Consider the following 18,668-nt stretch of genomic DNA (forward strand, 5'->3'; position numbering starts at 1 on the left):
TAAAGCTAATCTTTTAAAAACTCACGATCTTCACTAGTCTCTGGGCTCACGGTGTCCAGGATGACAGTATTTTAATGATTCATACAAAATATATGAATCAATGTGAGGCCAGCGGAGATTTTGATATAGAGATAAAGGTAAGGATCATGATTTTTTTGATAGTATTACAGCACACCGTGAGTGTAAATGACAGTTTTTTGTTTGCCTTTGGGATCTATTTTGATGTGCTGTGATTAATTCATAGCTTTTAAATGATCAAATTTAAAGTGAACAAGTGGAAGAAATAGCCACTGACAGACAAAGACGGTAACAAACAGTAATTTTTATTCTGTTTGCTGAAAAATAGACGTTCCAAGAGTAAGAACAGCTCTGATACGTTCTGTCTCCATCCCAAGAGCAGACCAAACCAGAAGCTTTGACAGTTTGAGACGATTACCAGCATTTGTGATCAACACACCTCTGAAAACACATCCATATATGTCAGTTTAAACAAGAAGAATCAATTCTCGAAGCAGCTGATATTATAAATGTAACATTTTTAGACTTCATTTAGGCCTGTCTGAGAGTTTCGATTATCCTAAGTTCATTAGAAAGCCTCAGCGTTTTCAAACATCTGAATGCATATGCAGTATGTTCAATGATAATTCATAATCAATAAATAACACAAAATATTACACTAAGAAGCGACGGCGACGGTTTTTCATTCTTTATCAACCTTCTTGAAAGCAGTTTACAAAGTTTCACTGAATTGTCATCATGCAACATTTGCGCTAATCAAAGTAAAAATATAACAATAATAAGATGCAAATACCTACGCAAAATAATTGTTACAGAGAACAAAAGCACAGCAGTGACTCTGCCATGAAGCCAAAGAGAAACACGAAACAAGAAAAGCCGACAGAAAGAAATCTCCAGCAGAACACTAGCGTACGGAAAGCTCTAATGATGGAGCAAGAATGATGTGCAACACAAAGAGAGGACATGACATAATCCCACAGGCGCATCTTAACCGTAATCTATTTTCACTCTTGATATCGCCGACGATGATGTGTTTGAGCAGAACGGATGCACGGTATTGTGGCTTGGAACACATTGCGTTCTGTCAACTAACTATTGATTGACTGTAGCAATAGAGCACGAAGCTTTCACTAGGAGAGATTCGGAGAAAAATTGAACCAACGTGACGCTTTCTGAACGAGCGATGACAAATCATTGTAGTTGACAGTGTTAGTAAGGCCTCCGTTCTGCTAGTTTATGAGTTTTACCGAGTGATTTTTCTCATGTATCACGATGGGAATTGCGATTACAGTGAGGGGTGTGTTTGGGGTCATTGTAATAGAGAAACTATTCTTGCTTATTCGGTATTAATACGCACATGCTTTGGCGCCTCTGAAGAATATCAGCAGCCTAAAGTTGTTCTGATTCCTAGCCATAGCGCGTGAGTATATTTGTGCTGTATGTCTTTATTCAGAAGCACCAGTGATGATCGACAAGGTACGCTTACGCTAATCACCATAAATACTCTCGGTGCTCTCAATATAGACGAATTATATGCGCCAGTGCAGTGTTATCTATCTCTATTGTTCCAGGAACTGTTGTTTTGTTTTGCACGGAAGCGTGGGATGCTTAAGAGGTCAGGTTTCCGCTCCGGGCTGGACGCTCTGCACTTTGGAGAGCGTGACGGGAACCTTGGCCTCTCCCGGGGTGGGAGCGCGGGTGACGGGTTGAACGGAGGCCTGGATCTCGGCGAGCCGCTCTTTGAAGCGCTGCTGCAGACGGAGCTCTTCCTTGGAGCTGCCCTGAGAGCAGGCGGCCAGCAGCAGCCCCACTGCCATCCCGCTGCCGCCCACGCAGAACAGCACGGCTCCGGCCAGCTTACAGGCGTCCAGGGCCCGGTTGAAGCGCACCGCGCGGCCGTCCACGAACAGCAGCTCGTCTTCTCCGAAGGCTTCGAGTCGAGGCGGCGTGGCGTAGCCCACCAGCAGCACGGATAACCCTGCCACCAGAATCAGAGCGCCTAGCGCGAGACAGACCTGATGGAGAGAAGCACAGAAGAAACTATTACTGTATTCATCACCACACTGAAAAAGATTTACCTCGGAACTATTTCCACTCAGAAATTCCTAGCAAGTTTCACAAATAACTACAAAGAAACGGCAAGCAACACATTGAATTAAACGTGAAATTTTGAAGTACAGTAGGAAAACTGAAATTGTATTTTCTTAGTAATCTTTGTTTAATTTACAACTCCAAAATAAAGCAATAAGCTCCGTGAAGCCGTGGTTTACAGTGAAAGACATCAAACTGACATCAAAATTGACGTCAAAAAACAGGGCAAATATGCAAATCAAACGGACAAAAACTTGACATGATGTTGATTTGATCTAGGTCAAACATATTGTCCTACATTAAACATTAAACCAGTTTCAGTGTGGGATTAACTTCCTATTTTCACCCAATGACCACCGGAAGAAATTGCAGTCCAAACTGAATTTAAAATGATGTTACAGCATCTTGAGATCAAGACTTGAATAATATTTGACGTCAAACTGATATCAAGGTGCCGGTTGGGTCTATAATGAATGCCTGCAAACTCTGGACATGTGCCAAAGGTGACAGAGGGGCATTTTTCTTCTAAAATAAATTCCTGGAATCAGCAACTGAAATCATTTGTGAAAATTCTGATATCAGAATAGAACTACATGTCGTTTAGGTAGCAACTTTGTTTTGAAACAACAACAATATCCATGCTAACATCCTAAACTGTAAAATGACTGTAAAAAAACAAACAAACAAACAAAAAACAAAACAATGATTTAAAGAACGTTACATTTCAAATAAAAAGTTTTGACAAAAGTTAGTTTTATAAAATGATAAACTTCACATTTCAGCCTAATAAATGAGCGTGCATGTTAAATATGACGAAACATGACTAATCAAAACAAGCAGAGGACAAGCAGAAATACTGCGGTTACCCCCAGATTCAAAGCACTCATAAACATCATATGGAGGTAAAATGAAAAAGAAAATGTCACTGAAACTTTTCTGAAGACAGTCAGTTCCCTTCAGATACACAGGGCTTGCAAAATCGCTAGCCCGACGTCCCGGGGCTATTGTTTTCCAGTCGGGCTACCAAAACGTATCACCGTCCTGCCCGACGGGCTATCTTGAACAGTGAAATTAAATTCCTTCCTTGATTTGCGTTGTTTACTAGCTTGTAGGGGTAAAACGGATCATAGTTGATCGTTTGCACGTGTTAGTCTTGCCGATTTAAACATTCAAGTGTTTTAAACCATTCACGCGCATTCAAAGCGCGCACAGAGAGCCGCGTTGCAGACAATGCGCGTACACAGAATTGATTCCTCTTTCGCGTATCCTTGCATCTGAATGAACACATACACACTCGTAAACACAGTCGGTTATGTCTTAAGTGAACGTAAACAGTGGAGAAAGAAATCTCAAGTGCATCATTATATTGGATCCGTGCATTCGGTCTTAAAGGGGCAGCAGCCTATAAATACCTGCTGTTCCATAAGCGCCACCTGCTGTCAGAGAGTGGCATTTGCGTCTCATTCATAAAGCTAAAATAAGACCATTCTGCTTTTGCTTCAAATTTCGAAATTATGCAATCTAATTGCAATCTAAATAACATGTATTTTGCATCTTTGTTTGGATCATGATTAAAATGCAGTGGTTGCCTCTAATTTTAAATGGAAAAAGCACAGCCAAAGCATTAGTTTGTTTATATAAAGATATTTATTTTATTTGTATTATTTAATTATTTGATTTGGGATTTGTTTAACAATTTCAAGTTAGTTTTATCATTTGACATATTTCAATTTCACAAAGAAATGTGCTGCATTTTGTTGGGGAAATAATAAAAGGACACCTTCTCATTTATAATAAAAATTGTGAGAAATTGTCTTGTGAAATCAGTATCGTGAAGCACATCGCATCGTGAGTTGAGTGAATCGTTACATCCCTATAGGCTACTAGTTTGTGCTGTGGTATCAAAGAAGTATTCTGCTATTTAAATAATAAAGAACCATATTTTTTTGCTCATCTGCAAAATGATCCGATCTGTTACTCAAAATCTGATATGATAATGCAATATGATCCGAGCCGTGGGTTTTGTGATCCGTTGCACCGCTCCTCTCTTGACTTGTTATTTGAAGAAAAAAAGCAATCACAGAAGTTTTTAATCATGCTGATTTGTCCCCAGTGGAGTTCAGCCAGTGTCTTTTTTTTATTTATTCGGGCTACTTAAATTAATTTTGGGCTACCAAAATCTGAAGAATGTCTGCCCGAAGGGCTACCAGCGATTTTGAAAGTTTGCGAGCCCTGATACACATTCATAAACCCCTCAAAACAAGTTGGATTTGCATGTCAATGGCATAGTTTGCAGGTAAGATAATCATGATTATTTTGGTCAATATTGGGATCATGATTATTACTCAGAGGTTTTTTTAAGGTGTGAAAGTTCACTATAAATGAACACAAGACAAAACAAGAATCATTGCAATACAATGATCTTTCTATCAAGATTTTCTTGTTTTCATTGGAAAATGTTGTTGGAAGACAAAATAGCAATTGAAAATAAAAGTAATACAGTTAACCCAGTGTTTTTGAAGAGGGAGCAGCTTTGTGATTGGCTGAAAATGAACGGTGATTGGTTGTTTTATATATCGGTCAGACAGACTCAAAGTGTCTGATCGTGGTCATGAATAAGCTGCAGAATAAACCACATTTTATTCTGACAGTCAGGAGTACTACATGAGATCACTTCAGGGCTATTATTATCAACTAAAACTATTAAAAAAATTTTGTTCATTGAAATTAAGCTTAGATAAATTATAAATATTAGATGAAAACAAACTAAATTAAAATTAGAAATGTTGCCTTAAAAGTTAAATCACTAAAATGAACTAAAACGGAAATAAAATAAATAAATAGTAATTTAAAAATAATACAAATCACATAAAATAGCATGCATTCATGCAAACATAAAAACAGCAGAACGCAGCTCACCTTCCAGAGCACAGAGCTCCAGCGGCTCGGCGATCTCTGTGTCTGGAAATCTTCATCGCGCTCCCAGATGGAAGCGGTGCACTCCTCGTAGAACTGATGCAGGTAGGAACGCACCCCGTAACCCTGGTAACCGCTGCTGAGGGCGCCATGGCTCTGCTCAGTGTAATCCGAGCCACAGATCTCTGAGCAGGACGTCATGCTTCACATCCCTTCAAAACAGCAGAACGCAGCTCACCTTCCAGAGCACAGAGCTCCAGCGGCTCGGCAATCTCGGTGTCTGGAAATCTTCATCGCGCTCCCAGATGGAAGCGGTGCACTCCTCGTAGAACTGATGCAGGTAGGAACGCACCCCGTAACCCTGGTAACCGCTGCTGAGGGCGCCATGGCTCTGCTCAGTGTAATCCGAGCCACAGATCTCTGAGCAGGACGTCATGCTTCACATCTGCACACAAACACAACATCGACATTGAGTTCCAATTTCACTTCAGTTTACCAGCCATGAAACTCTATGTGCATAATATTATTATAGCACTATTAACCTGTGAAGTATTTCATATTAATACACTGTAATATTCTGTTTCATTTGGCACTTGACATGTGTTAATTTCAGGCCCATTTTACATTTAGCACACATACATCTGCTCAAATACACAGTCAGGCAACTAATAACCTAAAGAAACAGCATTCTAGTTACAAGATTTTGACCAAGCAGTTTTAATAAACTAATCTGAATAGTAATGATTGTCCTTTGGTTGAAGCTGAAGTTTGTGCCACTTTGCTTCTGCAGAATTTTAAAGATATTTCCTCCCCATTTGATGCACATATAGTCTCTCCTGAAACCTAGAATCAGCTTTCTGAAAGTTGACCTATAAACGGTGACTCTGCATATTAATCTGGAATAGGAGATCGTATTTTAACATTGAACAAAGCGACAGACTCCAGCTTTACAGCAGATCTGATGACTGCTGGACGTGTTCAAACGCTGCTGCTGGGCTTCAGATATGAGCATCTGTGCATGATGAGAGCAGGAGGGGAATGAGTCTGTAATGCAATCACGGATGAAGCTCGTGACTCAGCCGTCCTTCAGCACATCAGTGAGCCTCCCTTCCTTCACACGACGTCAGCTTGTTTATTTGTAATTAAAGTGGTGTCATGCAGAGATACAGAACAACACATTTACCCATCCTCAGTAGAATTTCAGTGCCATTGCTTAACATTCCGGAAGCATGTTTCACATAGGAATTTTTAAAAAGTCTAATTATAAGCAATGCACCAACCCAACCAGCTATAAGGAGAATCACAACATTACGGACTCTGATTTGAAGCAGAAAAAGAATTAGAAAAGCAGACAAAAAGAAAAAGATACAAAAGTTTAGTGAGGGAAAGAACTACAATCCCATTAAACACTGTGAACGAGAATGGAGAAATATAAAATCATACAAAACTACAGATTTAAAGATGTCGATTATATCTATATAAACAATATATTTTGTATTTATTGCAAAATATGCAAACAAATACAAATATTTGGATAGTTTGAGAATGTAGGGGAAATGACACTGCGTCTGAAATCGAAAACCTCCCTACTGTACAGTATGCAAAAAACAGTATGAGGTGAGTAGTACAGTATGTCTCAATGCATAGTACATGAAAAACAGTAGGCAAAATGTACCCGGATGACCGACTACTTCCAGCGAGATACTGTGCATTCAGTCGTCACTTTACTATCCCATGAGGCCACGCAACTGACACGCATCACATGACCGTGGCAACATTCATTCATACTCATATTCATGCTATAAAGAACATACCTTTTTTTAACAGTCGCAAAGTAAGTTGAAATTCAAATGTAGTTCTACTTACTCAAACAGTATGTGATTCTGGATGCACCTTACGTCATTTATAGTGCTACATGAGAGAGGGCGGAGCTAAAGAGCTCTTATGACATGATTTCCTGATTTCGATTCTCGATATGATTCTCTGATTGATGGAGATTACAGAATCACGAGTAATATAGTTTCTCATTTGGAGTTCTGCTGCTAAACACAATTATTGAAAATATTAAAAATAAAAGGAAATAATGCAAGCAGATAGCTTAAACAAAGCAGATTTCATTGATTAATAACCTAGTAAGTAGGTCTGTCTTTAACAGTTTATAAGTTATCATAAAAAATGAATTCCTTTATTTAGAAAAGTAATTGGATTTTTACTTCAGGATAAGAAACTGTACTCACGCACACACACACACACACACACACACACCCTCACACACACACACACACAGAGGATCGCCAAATCCAGGTGTGAAAAACTTGTTGGATCTTTCCCAAAAAGACTCATGGCTGTATTGGATCAAAAGGGTGCTTCTACTAAATATTGAGCAAAGGGTCTGAATACTTAGGACCGTGTGATATTTCAGTTTTTCTTTTTTAATTAATCTGCAAAAATGTCAACAATTCTGTGTTTTTCTGTCAATATGGGGTGCTGTGTGTACATTAATGAGGAAAAAAAATTAACTTAAATGATTTTAGCAAATGGCTGCAATATAACAAAGAGTGAAAAATTTAAGGGGGTCTGAATACTTTCCGTACCCACTGTATATGCTGATTTATATATAAATTGATGCAGGGCAACAGCTCATTGTGTGACATAGCCTATAAAGTGCAGTTATATGCCCTTACAATTTAATATTTAAGAGTTGTTGTCTCATATTTATATCATATGATAAGCGATATCACACGAGTGCTGTTTTTGTCCAGAATAACACGAGTGCAAATGTTATTTTAAATTAGCAGTTCAGTAAATGAGAAGTTCATATTGTGTTATTGTTTGTTTTTGATCAATTTTGCCAACGAAAATATTAGGCTAACTATAAAGCCACTGTTTTGTGTGTCTCCGAGCAGCACACAGCGGTGAATCGATTCTGAATTAATCCACGTTTTGAACGAATCGAATGAATGAATGAATGAATGAATGAATGAATGACTTACTCACAGAGGCATCATGCCCATTCAAAGTGAGGGGGCACGTACCCCTCAGATTTCTGAGCCAAGTGGATTTTAAATGCAGCTTCCAAAAGACAAAAAATAGCTGAATAATATTGTTTTATATTTGATACAATCACACCGGTGTGATTAGATCGTTCAGTGCGGCACAGCATCAGCTGCTTAAATTCAAATCTGCGTTCGGGCTTTGGCTGGCGCTGAGCCAGAGACAGACGTTTGTACAGCGCTGCATTATAACCAATCACACACGATTCTGTTGAGCTTACGAATGCAAGGGCCAATCAGAGACGTTCAGATGAGTCATCGCTGAACGCGGTGTTTTGTTCACTCGCTCGCTGACTGTGCAGATGTGCGTAGGAACGTAAGATATTCATTTCACAGTGTAAACAGCTTCAGTGATTTTAATGGGAGTTTGTGAGAGTGCCTGAAAAATCTCTGTAAAATGAAGATATAGTAACTTACAATATTGTTATTAAATTCACATTAAATACAAAGTCAGTCGTATTAAAAACATTTTATGGCATGACACCCATATCTGGTAGGCCTACTTAAGTAAAAAGTCGGGTTTTTATGTGTAGTTAATAGATTACACTATTACTCTACTTTGTCACCCATTATAGATCAAATAGCAATCTGGTGCAAAACATATTTACTTACACGTTTGAGAATCGAGATATTTCCTGATATAGCTAGTTAACACGTTAGGAAATATTTCGAATAAAAAGGGGGGGGGAAATAAAATAAAACATAAGCCTATATCAGTTATACAGTGCTATTGTGGTTGCTGTGTCACATGACAAGCATGACGAGTCATAATAATAATAATAATAAAATAAATAAAACGTTAGGTCATCATTTACTCACCCTCATAACGTTTCAAACCTGTATCCCTTCTTTTATGGATACATATGCCCACATAAAAATAAAAATAATAATAATAAGCCATTTAAAACACGTTTGTTTCATTACGAATGGTATTATCAGTTACAAATGATAATAACTGACATGCATTTGTGAATATCGCATGAAGCTGAAGGATTTGCGCTGAGATTCTATCTGTGACGTCATCGCGAGGTCTCCATGTCATCTGATGAGACACTCTGTCCTCTCCTCTCCTCTCATTAGAGATGAGCAATTATATGACGGGATGTCCGATGCGTTTAAAAACATACAGCGTCGTTCTTATTTAACAACAGGGCACAACGCAGCATTTTAACCATTTGATGATCGATGCATAAGCAGATTCATCCAGCAGTCACAGGGTTACCCATCAAATGCGTCCTTCGTGGCAGATAGAGCAACACCGATGATGTCCCTATGAGAGCTACCGCAGTGCCATCGAGAGGCGTCGATAGATCAGTGTTTGGAGCATAAATGAATAAAAGTGAATACCTGTCATCACCGAGCTGGAGCTGCTCTTCTTCACTCCGCACAGCCGACGACGCGCTGCGCATGCGCCACATCCTCAGCCCAGATCAGATGCTTCTCTGAGTCACCTGGAGACGAGTGTGATGCTTTTTAATGAGCTTCCAATGCCAATTACCAAATGCGCTGTCCTTTCTTATATGTTCAGCTGTGCTCGTCTGAATACTGTAGCACCGATGTTTCATGGACGGCAGACTGCTCTCGGTCAGTCCTATTAAACATCCAGAAGAACTCGATTATTTTTGTTTTGTGGTTTTGAAAATGTTATTTTTGTTATAATGCAATCAACAACTGAGTGGTTTCCGTTTGCAGAGGTTGTTTATGCAATAATAAAACATGTGCATGTAATTGATTATGCATTTTCTGACTAACATTTTCCAACAATATTATTTAAGAAGCAAACTCTAACATAAGGGATCTCTGGGAAGCATTTGTTGTATATGAGCAAAATGTCACATAAAAAAAAAAATGGCATTTTAAAATGTTAACCAATGCTGGTGATAAAAATCATGAAAATAATACCTGCGGTGCCTTCTCTCGATCTCAGATTACTGAGTAATGTTCAACAACACCACATGCTTGACAAAGCGTTTTGTGTGAATCATCATATTACAAAAATCTCCTTGTGTCTGTTATTCGTGCTTAAAGTTTCATACACGTTAATCAACATTAACCACAGCCTCTTGTGAAAAATAGAGTTCGACTGATAAATGGCTCTTAGTCTAGAACTGTGCAATCTACACTGATAACAGCACCGGCTCTTGATCAATATTCTCTAATTAACAATGTAAATGAGAGCTGGCTGATTCATTTTCTTTTAGGCTACTTAACTGCAGTCTTCCCACAGACTGGTTTCTGTTCCAGCCGTAAAACTATAGTGAATTATTTACATCCCGAGCGCTGGGTGTTTATGGTGAGCTTTAGGCTAAAAGCCATCTTAATAATGACTAATCAATAGTCTTCGTTTCAATCAAATGCCAGGTTTCACACTGCTCTCAGTCTCAGGTTGAGCAAGAAGTTTGTGTGTGCAATTTCTCTTCTTTTCAGCATTGTTTGCTCATATAATGTGATGCATTTTTATAGAGCAGTCGTTACTAACCAACTTCCCCAGTCCTCATCTCTTATCCCTCCAATGCTAGTTAAACAGATTATTGTTCCATAATCCAAGAACGGCTTTTGTGTCATTTTATGCATGGCCAGTCACTGAACGAGCGGCGCCTTGTTCCTTCACCATGAGGCCACAAGTCGTTTTCCAGAGCCTTCACCTTCTCTGCTCCTCTCTGGTGGAATGAGCTGCCAGCCTCCACCTGAACTGCTGAAATCATCACAGCTTCCAAGAAGCAGCACATGACCACTCCACAACCCTGAACCGATGCAATGCTTCGTCCTCTCTGCATTTCTCCTCTACTCTATCAATGAGGCATTTTATGTAGCGCTTTATTGTGCATTGCTGTACACCCAAAGCGCTTTGGATAAAAGCGTTGGCTAAATGCATAATGCAAATATAACAAGCACCTGCTGAGAATTGCATTGTTTGCTACTGAACAGCAGAGCTGCATTTGTGCTCAGTCAGAGAGACAGTGAGCTGCTGACACCAGCCGATCTGAGAACAGCACAACACACACTCCCATGCGAGGATTCATCTGTTATGTATGAGCTGCGCTGAATTTGACATGTGCATTTATTCATTTAGCAGATGCATTTATTAAAAGTGATTTACTGACAACCAAATCATCATCAAACATATACAGTGACATTTTACATGAATATTTTTTGGCATCCAGTTAATTTTGCAGTCTGAAATGGGGTTATGCACCAGATATTTCCAATTTCATGGCATGTGTACTGTCAGAGCGTGTTTGCCGGTCGTGCACGAGCCATTGACTCGCTACAGACTTGTAATGTTTTTATCATGGCAGCCTCTATAGCAACCACTTAACGATCTGTTGCTCCAGTGAAGCTGCTGCGTCGTAAACGACACAACGGATTCCTGGAATAAGAGTCCAGCGTTTTACAGCTGTTCTGACTTTTATATATTTTGAGCTGCATTAAAGCAGACCTTTGATTTGTTATAAACATACTGATTTCTGCTTATAATAAAAAGGTGAGCCAGTGCACGATTTGTCTCACATGGTGATTTCTGTGGTTCTGCTTTCCATCTCATTATATTGCAGTGTTTAACTGTGAACGAGCACCTGGCAAAGGGTCTGATTACAGTGTATGCACACCCTTCCCAGCATGCAGCCGAAGATTAGTCACTGTGTATCTTTCCTGCATCTGTAAATAAGGAACTATTTAACCGTACATCATACGGATCTGGAATCATTTCCTCAATTTATATTCACTGGTGGGGTTTTTTTTTTTGTCTGCACAGAAGCAATCTCTCTCTCTCCTGCTTTATCTGTGTGTGGACAAGCTGCCTTTCTCATTCCGTTTCTATGGTTACATTCAGCGAAAGGTCACCTTCTGGTAGTTGCTGGAGAGCATGCGCCGCATGATGACAGTCACATAATCACACTTACAGCAATAACAGCTGATAAAAGCAGACTTCATTAAGTGTGTGTGTGTCACTCGGATGTGTTACAAGAGCCACTGCACACCATTATAAAATAACTTTCACTCTCACACTCAGTTCTATATCAGCAATACATAATTTCAAAATTGACAGTAAACTGTTGATCATGTTACAAATGTGTAAATGCAATACAGCTTGGGTTAAAGAGAAGAGCACATCCAGATCTCATTCTTTCCTTCATGTACCTGCAGGATAAATGCAGTCATCAGTGCTAAACCATGTGAATGTGCTTTACCTATTATTGAAATAGGCAAAATGCAATGCTGTAATATTGTGGTTGATATTTCATCAATACGATCCTGTACACTGGAGCAAAAGAGTGACACCGTCTGCCTCCTAGTGGTTGATATTGGCTTGACAGCAGATTTCAGGTTTCTTCACACTCCATGAGTGATGGAGCAACACCAACAGCAGCTATACTATAAATCAGCATATGCTTATTTACATGCGTTAATAAACACATTTAAAGTGATTCTTCATGATTCCATCAGTCACAAACCAAGGATGCTGTATGTAAATGTAACCATAATATAAGCAGATCTCTTTGTCTCACACTTGCAGCCGAAGGCTTTCTTCTCCCGTCCTTCATTCAACAAATGATAAGCTCCTTCACCTGAGTTGCTGTAATGGTTGGTTAATCATTTAATAACGAACCCCTGGATGCTTGGTAATCAGGTTACCGCCCCAGACAACCTCATCTTAATTTCAAAAACACTAATGACCGTTTTGATTGGTCATCAGTCAGCTCTCCACGCTGATGTATGGAGCCTCTGGCTCCCAGCGAGAGCTGACCGCTCTATTCATCACAGCACTCTTCTGTCACTGAGAGCCAGTGAAGACTTTCTGAGCTGGAACAGACTCAGGTCACTGTTTGTCAGGTGTCTGTACTGTACTCAGACTCCCGTCTCAAATGAGCACACACTACGAGTGTTTACAGGCCAAAGAGAAATCGAGTTATATGCCAAGGTTTTACAAATCTAATCTTTGTGTTGATGCTGATTTCATACATATGAAAAGCCTTTGCACCATTGTAAACAAAAGCATTTAATGACTCGAAATCCCTTGGGAAAAAGAAGTACACTTCAGCGTACTTGTTACGCAAATAATATACTTCAAACAAATATACTTGAGGGCAAACTGAATGTAATGTTTGCATGAGTTGCATGTTAATTGCAATTAAATATAAATGTATTAGTTTAAATTTATATTAAATGCAATTAGCTGAACTTTAGAGTGCTTTTTTGACAATGTTGTTAAGTACGTCATTATGTATGCTCTTCTGCAAAAAGCAAAAACAAAATATTTTGAAGGAATAAAGTCATACAGGTTGGGAAAGACATGAGAGTGAATAAATGATGACTGCATTTCCATTTTTGGGTGAAGTACACTTATGTGGTCTCCCCCAACCCCCCCCCCATTAATATTTTCTTGTCTGCAAGCAGTTTAAAATATACTTTAAAGATGTGAATGCACTACAAGTGCACATTCAGTACAGTTCAGCACACTTCTTTTTCACAAAGGTTTTACAAGATAAGTAACCTTCACATAAAAAGTGATTTGGGATTTTTTATTCCACCACGAAACCATGCACGATTTTAAGAAGTAATCTTAAAATTCATAAAGAATGTGCCGAAATACTCATTATTTGTTAAGAATTTCAGCCTTTCAATGAGACATTTACCCTACACTCCTTTTTTTCTTGACTGAAAATATAAAATGAAAGAAATTGAAAACACTGCATTTGTAATATATATATTTAATTATGTTATAGTTCAAGACTAACTAACTAACTAAACAAACACACACATGCATTGTGTTATGTCACTGACCGCACAATGGTATTGTATTTGTTGTTGGTCATGTAGAGTCGTGGTATAAATGCATGACTGCCTCTGCTGTTTTCCTGTAGTTTACTGTTTCCAGATGAAAGCTACACTTGAAAAAAAATCCGTAAAATTTACGGTAAAAAACCGGCAGCAACATTTTAGGTTTTACGGTTTTAACTTAAATTTACAGTTAAATACCGTAATTTCATTAGCTGATATAATGTTAATATACCATCCTATTGAAGTACTGAAATCTGTTTTGTACCTTTGTAATACACTGATAACCACCAAATGCAGGTGGTGATGAGAAAGTCATATGATGAACCAAAGCCCATCACAAGCAGCTTTTAAATAATAACATATATAGAAGGTGCACAGTGTCATTCACACAAACACCAAACACCATCATGGTAACACACATGAAACTGAAATAATGCAATAAACATTCATTTAACAACATTAGGTGTAACACACAACCCTAATATACAAAACTGATAAGAAAAAACTAAGAAGAAACATAGTTATTTCAACAAAAAAACATCAAATTTAAAATGTAACGCAGGGAATTCTGGGAATGTCAATTTAAGGTTATTCACTGGTCTTTTTTACTTCCAAAAACTGTATACTACTGTAAAATTACATGTAATGTCCAATACAGTTTTTCACCGTATATAGTAGGGGAATTTACCATTAACCATTTAACAGGTTTTTACTGTAGCATTTTTACAGTCTTTTACCGTTAAATTCACTGTAATTTTTTTTACAGTGTACAGAAATAAAATCAGCTCTGATAACTGCTCTTATCTAGTTCTAATACATCTCTTCACTCCACTTTCACCGGGAATATGATTTGACCCACATCATTATTCTGTCTATACTGAGTTCAGTCACTGCACTATTTTCCATAAACACATAATATTGGCTTTCCGAGGGGAAAAATGGTCTCAGTCAGTCTGTGTCTGTATTCATTACTTTCTCTATTCCTGCTCCGCAATAAGCTGCTCAGAGTTTCAGACGCCATCATTTCCCCGTGACTCTCGCTGCGATCACGCCATGTTCATTTCCCCTGGCATTGTTAATATTAAAAACAAATGCACTGATGCTGGGAAATCCGGTGTGAGTGATGTAGATCCAGAGGCCATGCACCTGCTTCAGCATCTACAACACAACACACATCATTTATCATGCAAAACAGATCGCGCTGCTGCGTCAAAAGACGCCTAATGCTGGACGGGCAGGTGTCTCTTTATTTGTGTTCTGGACAAATTTGATCTTTGTGCTCTCCCTTCTCTTTCTTTATTTCGTCCCCCCTTTCATTGTACCTCCTGCATCTTCCCCTTCATCTCGTTTTTCCCTCCGCCACCTTTATTCGCATTCGATTAATCGTGCAGCCCTAGTCTGAAGGGTTTCTAGGAAGCAAAGCCACTAGAAGGCAAGCCTGCAACCTTTAGCCAAAAAAGCGTAATGGCTAATGCTAGCGCTTCTGCTTTGGCAGTACGTGGGAAAGAAGACCAGAGGCCGTTTTTTTGAATGGATGTCAATGGAGGAGAGGCTTGACTACGCTGAATAAACAGCTTTTTAGAGGAAACAGCTGATCATTTCATGAATCGAGAGCGTATTGGCTAATCTTCAACATGTTTTACACTAAACAATACTTTTGGATTTAACTATTTTTAGAGTTTACACTGAAAAAAATGCTGTTTTATAAGAGAAGTCACTGACTTTTTGCGACAGGTGGGATACAGATTACGGCATTTCTCATTCATTCCTATGGGATCCGTAAACAGTGATTGAGTGTCGCACAACTTATGACGTCAAGGTTGTAATGTGATTGGTTATTGAGGCACACGGGATCCAAGTTGACCGCTACACTTTCTCCAGTAGTAAGTAATACAGACCCTCTCATCTCCCTTTAGTAAGACAATCTCTGCTAGGAAGCAAAAAACTTAAGCAAAAAAACAAACAAACAAACAAAAGAAAAACCCTCAAAAAAGTCATTGTCTCAACTACATGAGAAGAATCAGTGCAGGAGTTACGTGTCCGGATGTAAATCTGCTGACCATTCGGGATTAAGCCCCAAAGTGAGATGTTATAGATCTTTTTCCTGAAACATTTTAGCTGTACATTCATCTAACAGTTTTTTAATGTTACTACTTGTTTCAAAAAGTTCCAAGAAAACTCAAAAGTAACATTCCCATAATGTTTGCAAAGTGATAAAATGGAACGATCCCTTAACCAAGAACCTTGAAACAACTGGAACATTAGCAAAATATTCGGTAACACTTTATTTTAAGGTGTCCTTGTTACACATGTTACATGTACTTACTAGTATAATAACAATTAATTATGCATAATTACAAGCAAGTAACCCTAAACCAAACCCTAACCATATAGTAAGTACATTTAATTAATATTACTCAGTATTTAAAAGTATAGTTACACTGTAACAAGGACACCTTAAAATAAAGTGCTACCGAATATTTTTAGAGCATGTTTTTGTTAGCTGGTCACTGTCTGTAGTGCTGGAACACGAGGTGCTCGAACTCACGAATGACCTTTTTCAGTCAGTTTATGTATTGATGATCAGTGTCGGGCAGTAACTACTTACTAGTAACTAGTTACTGTAATAATATTACTTTTTTACAGTAACTAGTAGTGTAACTAATTACTAATAAAATTTCAGTAATAATATTACAGTTACCATCCATAAAACAGCTTAGTTACTTAGTTACTTTTGATGCCTCAACCCCACTCATTTAAAATCCAACAATCAAATAAGTCCTAGAATTATTTTCATAATTTTCACGACTTGCACATGCATGTGATGTCCCCAGTGCAGCAGGTAAGCTTGGAATATGGAAAAGCTTACATTCAGCAGATAGAAATATTGCATTATATTGATTTTGTCAGGAAAAAAGATGATCTGAACACTGTTGTGTATGTTGTGGCTTTACTTTAATCTGGCATTGCATCCCACCCACATCCCTCTGATCAGCATGTGGTACATTATATTACTATAATTAAAAATATTTTGGGAAAATTAAACAGTTTCTTACAAACTCATGTGATTTGATAAAATACATAATTAAATATAATCGTATATGGGTAACGGAGAAATTACAATTAGCTTCAAGCTACACATGACAATTAATGAGATTAATACAACACTTCTACTTGAATGTCGTTATCAATCACTATTGAGTGTTTGTAATAACTTCTGACTGATTTTGTTCAAATGATGAGGCAGAAATATGTTGTTAGTAACATTCTAGAAGAATTTTATGTGGAATATACACAGTTACAACTTATGTGGGGCATGAAGAAAAAGTAATGTAACTAGTGTAACTAATTACTGTTGCCAGAAAGTAATAAGTGACAATATTACTTCAGAAAGGAGTAACTAGTAATGAGTAATATATTACATTCTTTGAGTAACTAGCCCAACACTGTTGATGATGCTCTTCACTGTATTTCCTCTTTGAACATGGCTCTAATCTTTTGAAGATGCAGCTGAGCTGCAGGCCTTCTGTCGGATTGAGGGAGGAAAGCGCAGACTGTGTGTTTCCGAGCTCAGAGCGGATGGAGCCACAGCTTCAGGGAGTGTGTTGAGTTGACTGCTAATAGATCTTTATTAATCCAGAGCAGCAAAGCCTGAAATAGCCTTTTAGAGACCAATTTCGAAGCCCACTATGTGTAAAGAAAACGTTATCACCACTCCTGAACTTCAAAGGCCCGTGTTTAAAGCAGAGAACTGAGATCAGCGATAGCAAATGATCTCATGTCACAGAGTGATTCGGCTTGATCTGCAGATACTCCGAGCCTCAGAAACAGCAGGTACTGCTAGGTTAACCACACGATTATTCATCTGATTAGATATGGTGCAGTGTGTTACATGGGAGGAAAGTGGATGTAGATCATCAAGGCGATCAGAGCTGGACAGATGAGCATGAATTACCATCCTGGCTGTTAGATGCTGGTTTAGTTTAGCTGTGCTGGAGTTATGTTACATGGTTATTGTATGACAAAATAAATGTAACACTTTATTTTAAAGTAAAAAAAGGAGGCCTAAAAATTGTATTTGCTCAAAATTTACTCAACCTCTGGCCAGCAGGTGAGTTTGTTTCTTCATCAGATTTGGAGAAATGTAGCATGCAGTGAATGGGTGCCGTCAGAATGAGAGACCAAATAGCTGATAAAAACATCACAATAATCATAATAATAAAAAGTGTTCTGGTGTGAATCAGGAGAGAAATCTGCACAGATCAAGCAGCATTTAAACAGCTCTAAACAAATATGTGGCTGGATTTTGATGTGAGAGACAACAGCAGATGCACTTTTTCACTGCAGGGAGAGTTATTATTAATTATGACCGGAAGCGATGATTTGAGGTTAAAAACGTCTTAATGCTGGATTAGTTTCAGCTTTTGTCTTCTCCAGATGTTAACTGATGGACTGGAGTGCTGTGGATTACTTGTGGATTATTGTGATGTTTTTATCAGCTGTTTGGACTCTCATTCTGACGGCACCCATTCACTGCAGAGCATCCATTGCTGAGACACTGATGCAATGCTACATTTCTACAAACCTGATGAAGAAACAAACTCATCTACATCTGGGATGACCTGAGAGTGAACACATTTTCATTTTTGAGTGAACTATTCGGTAACGCTTTATTTTAAAGGCAGAGTAAGGGATTTCTGGTAGCCAATGTTTATATTTGAAATCACCAAAACAAACACGCCCCTACCCCAAAAGGGTCTTGCCCCTATTTTGATAGCTCGGCCCCACATATACGTACGCAACCCAGGC

At 38.5% G+C, this 18,668-nt stretch overlaps 1 protein-coding gene across 3 annotated transcripts; it reads right to left on the reverse strand.

The window, feature by feature from the left end:
- Positions 1–348: 348 nt before the first annotated feature.
- On the reverse strand, positions 349–10,178 carry LOC107730905 (neurensin-1-like). Of its 3 annotated transcripts, none has more exons than XM_016541877.1 (4): positions 9,981–10,178; positions 9,426–9,529; positions 5,264–5,470; positions 349–2,033 (listed from the first exon to the last, which is right to left on the reverse strand). In XM_016541877.1, the coding sequence occupies exons 3-4, from the start codon at positions 5,459–5,461 to the stop codon at positions 1,635–1,637; spliced, it is 597 nt and encodes a 198-aa protein (XP_016397363.1). In that variant the 5' UTR covers positions 5,462–5,470; positions 9,426–9,529; positions 9,981–10,178; the 3' UTR covers positions 349–1,634. The 3 variants fall into 3 exon arrangements, with proteins under 3 accessions (XP_016397363.1, XP_016397348.1, XP_016397356.1); XM_016541862.1 differs by having other exon boundaries at positions 9,426–9,669; XM_016541870.1 differs by lacking the exons at positions 5,264–5,470; positions 9,426–9,529; positions 9,981–10,178 and adding an exon at positions 5,029–5,230.
- Positions 10,179–18,668: the final 8,490 nt, after the last annotated feature.

Source organism: Sinocyclocheilus rhinocerous, unplaced genomic scaffold, assembly GCF_001515625.1.
Source record: "Sinocyclocheilus rhinocerous isolate Xijiao unplaced genomic scaffold, SAMN03320098_v1.1 scaffold2298, whole genome shotgun sequence".
Lineage (NCBI taxonomy): Eukaryota > Metazoa > Chordata > Actinopteri > Cypriniformes > Cyprinidae > Sinocyclocheilus > Sinocyclocheilus rhinocerous.

Bases quoted from the DNA above. Each gene is read 5' to 3' on its own strand.
- LOC107730905 (XM_016541877.1), bottom strand. From the start codon at position 5,461: ATGACGTCCTGCTCAGAGATCTGTGGCTCGGATTACACTGAGCAGAGC. The intron at 2,034-5,263 runs GTGAGCTGCGTT...TCTCTCCATCAG, and splicing joins GGAGCTCTGTGCTCTGGAAG to GTCTGTCTCGCGCTAGGCGC.